Source organism: Anastrepha obliqua, chromosome 1 (assembly GCF_027943255.1).
Source record: "Anastrepha obliqua isolate idAnaObli1 chromosome 1, idAnaObli1_1.0, whole genome shotgun sequence".
In the NCBI taxonomy this organism is placed as follows: domain Eukaryota; kingdom Metazoa; phylum Arthropoda; class Insecta; order Diptera; family Tephritidae; genus Anastrepha; species Anastrepha obliqua.
In genome coordinates this window covers 4,821,687-4,823,784 of record NC_072892.1, presented here as the reverse complement: position 1 = coordinate 4,823,784, position 2,098 = coordinate 4,821,687, and the positions used below count along the sequence as shown (strand labels likewise).

The 2,098-nt window shown below is 36.6% G+C and overlaps 1 protein-coding gene across 1 annotated transcript; it reads left to right on the top strand.

Annotated features, from left to right (window-relative positions):
* The first annotated feature begins 465 nt into the window (after positions 1-465).
* Positions 466-1,747, top strand: LOC129235584 (COP9 signalosome complex subunit 5). Its single transcript, XM_054869494.1, has 2 exons — positions 466-1,447; positions 1,516-1,747. Exons 1-2 carry the CDS (start codon positions 592-594, stop codon positions 1,659-1,661), a joined length of 1,002 nt encoding a protein of 333 aa, XP_054725469.1. The 5' UTR covers positions 466-591; the 3' UTR covers positions 1,662-1,747.
* Positions 1,748-2,098: the final 351 nt, after the last annotated feature.

Genomic DNA, 2,098 nt, shown 5'->3' with positions numbered 1-2,098 from the left:
GTTTGAATGAGTTGTATGTTTTTATTTTCAAAATTATTTCTCAAATTAAAATTACAGCAAAAAATAGTGCAGTTTTACAATGAACCTTCTACTGAACATCTCTGCATACGAGCTTCGTTTTTATTTCAGGTGTATAGCAACACCAACTTTTCGCTAAATTAGAGAACTTTAACATTAAGGTACTTGAAAACTAAGCGAGATATCAAAAAATTGTACTTCTTCATTTCGTTTTCTTTTGTGGAGTTCTATAAGAATCCGCCATTAAATTGCGGCGCCACGGAAACAGCAGTATTACCATTTAAGGTTTATGAGCAATAAACGAGTGGGATATGAGATACGAAATCACCAAAATTTAAAGAACGAATTTAAAAAACAATTTTTGAACGCGCAAAAACAGCAAAGACACCCTTAATCAGCAGCGCCGTCTTTAGGCGATATCTGTTATGTATTGTTATTACATTGTATGCCGAACCAATTACACAGCAATATTGTTTGATTTACAGCTGATTTACCAGAAGTTTTGTTTGGGAATTGGCATTTTTACAAGGAAAATAGTGAATTATAATAGCAATAGCAATTAAAACAGTTAAAATGGATGCTGAAACTTCACGTAAAACCTGGGAGTTAGAGAATAATGTGAAAACACTGCCGGCTTGTGATGAAATTTTTCGCTATGATGGTGAGCAGCAACGTCAAATTCTTGACGCCAAGCCATGGGAAAAAGATCCACATTATTTTAAAGATATCAAAATATCAGCATTATCACTGCTAAAGATGGTAATGCATGCACGTTCGGGAGGCACTCTTGAGATTATGGGTCTGTTGCTTGGCAAAGTTGAAGACAACACCATGATTGTCATGGACGCATTTGCATTACCCGTGGAAGGTACTGAGACGCGTGTAAATGCTCAATCTCAAGCCTATGAGTATATGTCTGCCTATATTGAAGCAGCCAAAGAAGTGGGACGTTTGGAGAATGCTATTGGGTGGTATCACAGTCATCCCGGCTACGGTTGTTGGTTATCGGGCATTGATGTGTCAACGCAAATGCTTAATCAGAACTATCAGGAACCATTTGTTGCCATTGTTGTGGATCCAGTACGTACTGTATCAGCTGGCAAAGTATGCTTGGGTGCATTCCGCACGTACCCCAAGGGCTATAAACCACCAAATGAAGAACCTTCTGAATATCAGACTATACCTTTGAATAAGATTGATGATTTCGGTGTACATTGTAAGCAATATTACCCACTTGAAGTGACCTATTTCAAGTCTGCATTAGATCGAAAGCTACTGGACTCTTTATGGAACAAATATTGGGTGAATACTTTAGGTAGTTCGGGATTACTCACCAATACCGATTATACAACAGGACAAATTTTTGATTTGTCGGAGAAACTTGAACAGAGTGAGTCAAGTTTGGTGCGAGGACCATTCGTAGTTTCAGGTGAAGTAGAAATATTAAAAAATGTGTCGAATTGCTTCTAATAATATCTTTTAACTTTACTATTAAAGGTGCTGAAGGTAGCGAGAAACGGACTGAAGATAAACTTTCAAAAGCCACTCGTGACTGTAGTCGCGCATCGATTGAACTAATTCATGGCCTAATGGCGCAAATTGCTAAAGACAAGCTATTTAATAAAGTTGGATTAGGAAAATAAATTAAAGCAGCGGCCAAGATAGCAATTAGTATTTCAATTTCAATAATACACTATGAATAAAAATTACCATTCTTTCTTAAAACGCATTTACTTCGCAAGTTGTATTGATTGATAGGCCCATTTTGTAGAATGTTCTACGTTACGGAAACGACGCGGATTACGGCAGGAACGAACAATGCGCAAATATAAAATGTATTCGTAAGCCATAAATTTTTTGGCGTGGCCCTTTACATACTCAATATTACCTCCATTCTGACACTATCTACATCGCCGGCCACTACAGATAAATGTTATTGTAACAGCATAAAACATTTCACATATCATCAATCATTATTAAAATAAAATATTTGGAAAATGTTGATATATATGTATATGGCAGTGTTAAGATGCTAGACTTGTTCAAAAGCTTATTCCAAAGTGGAGAGTTTGGCCTAGAA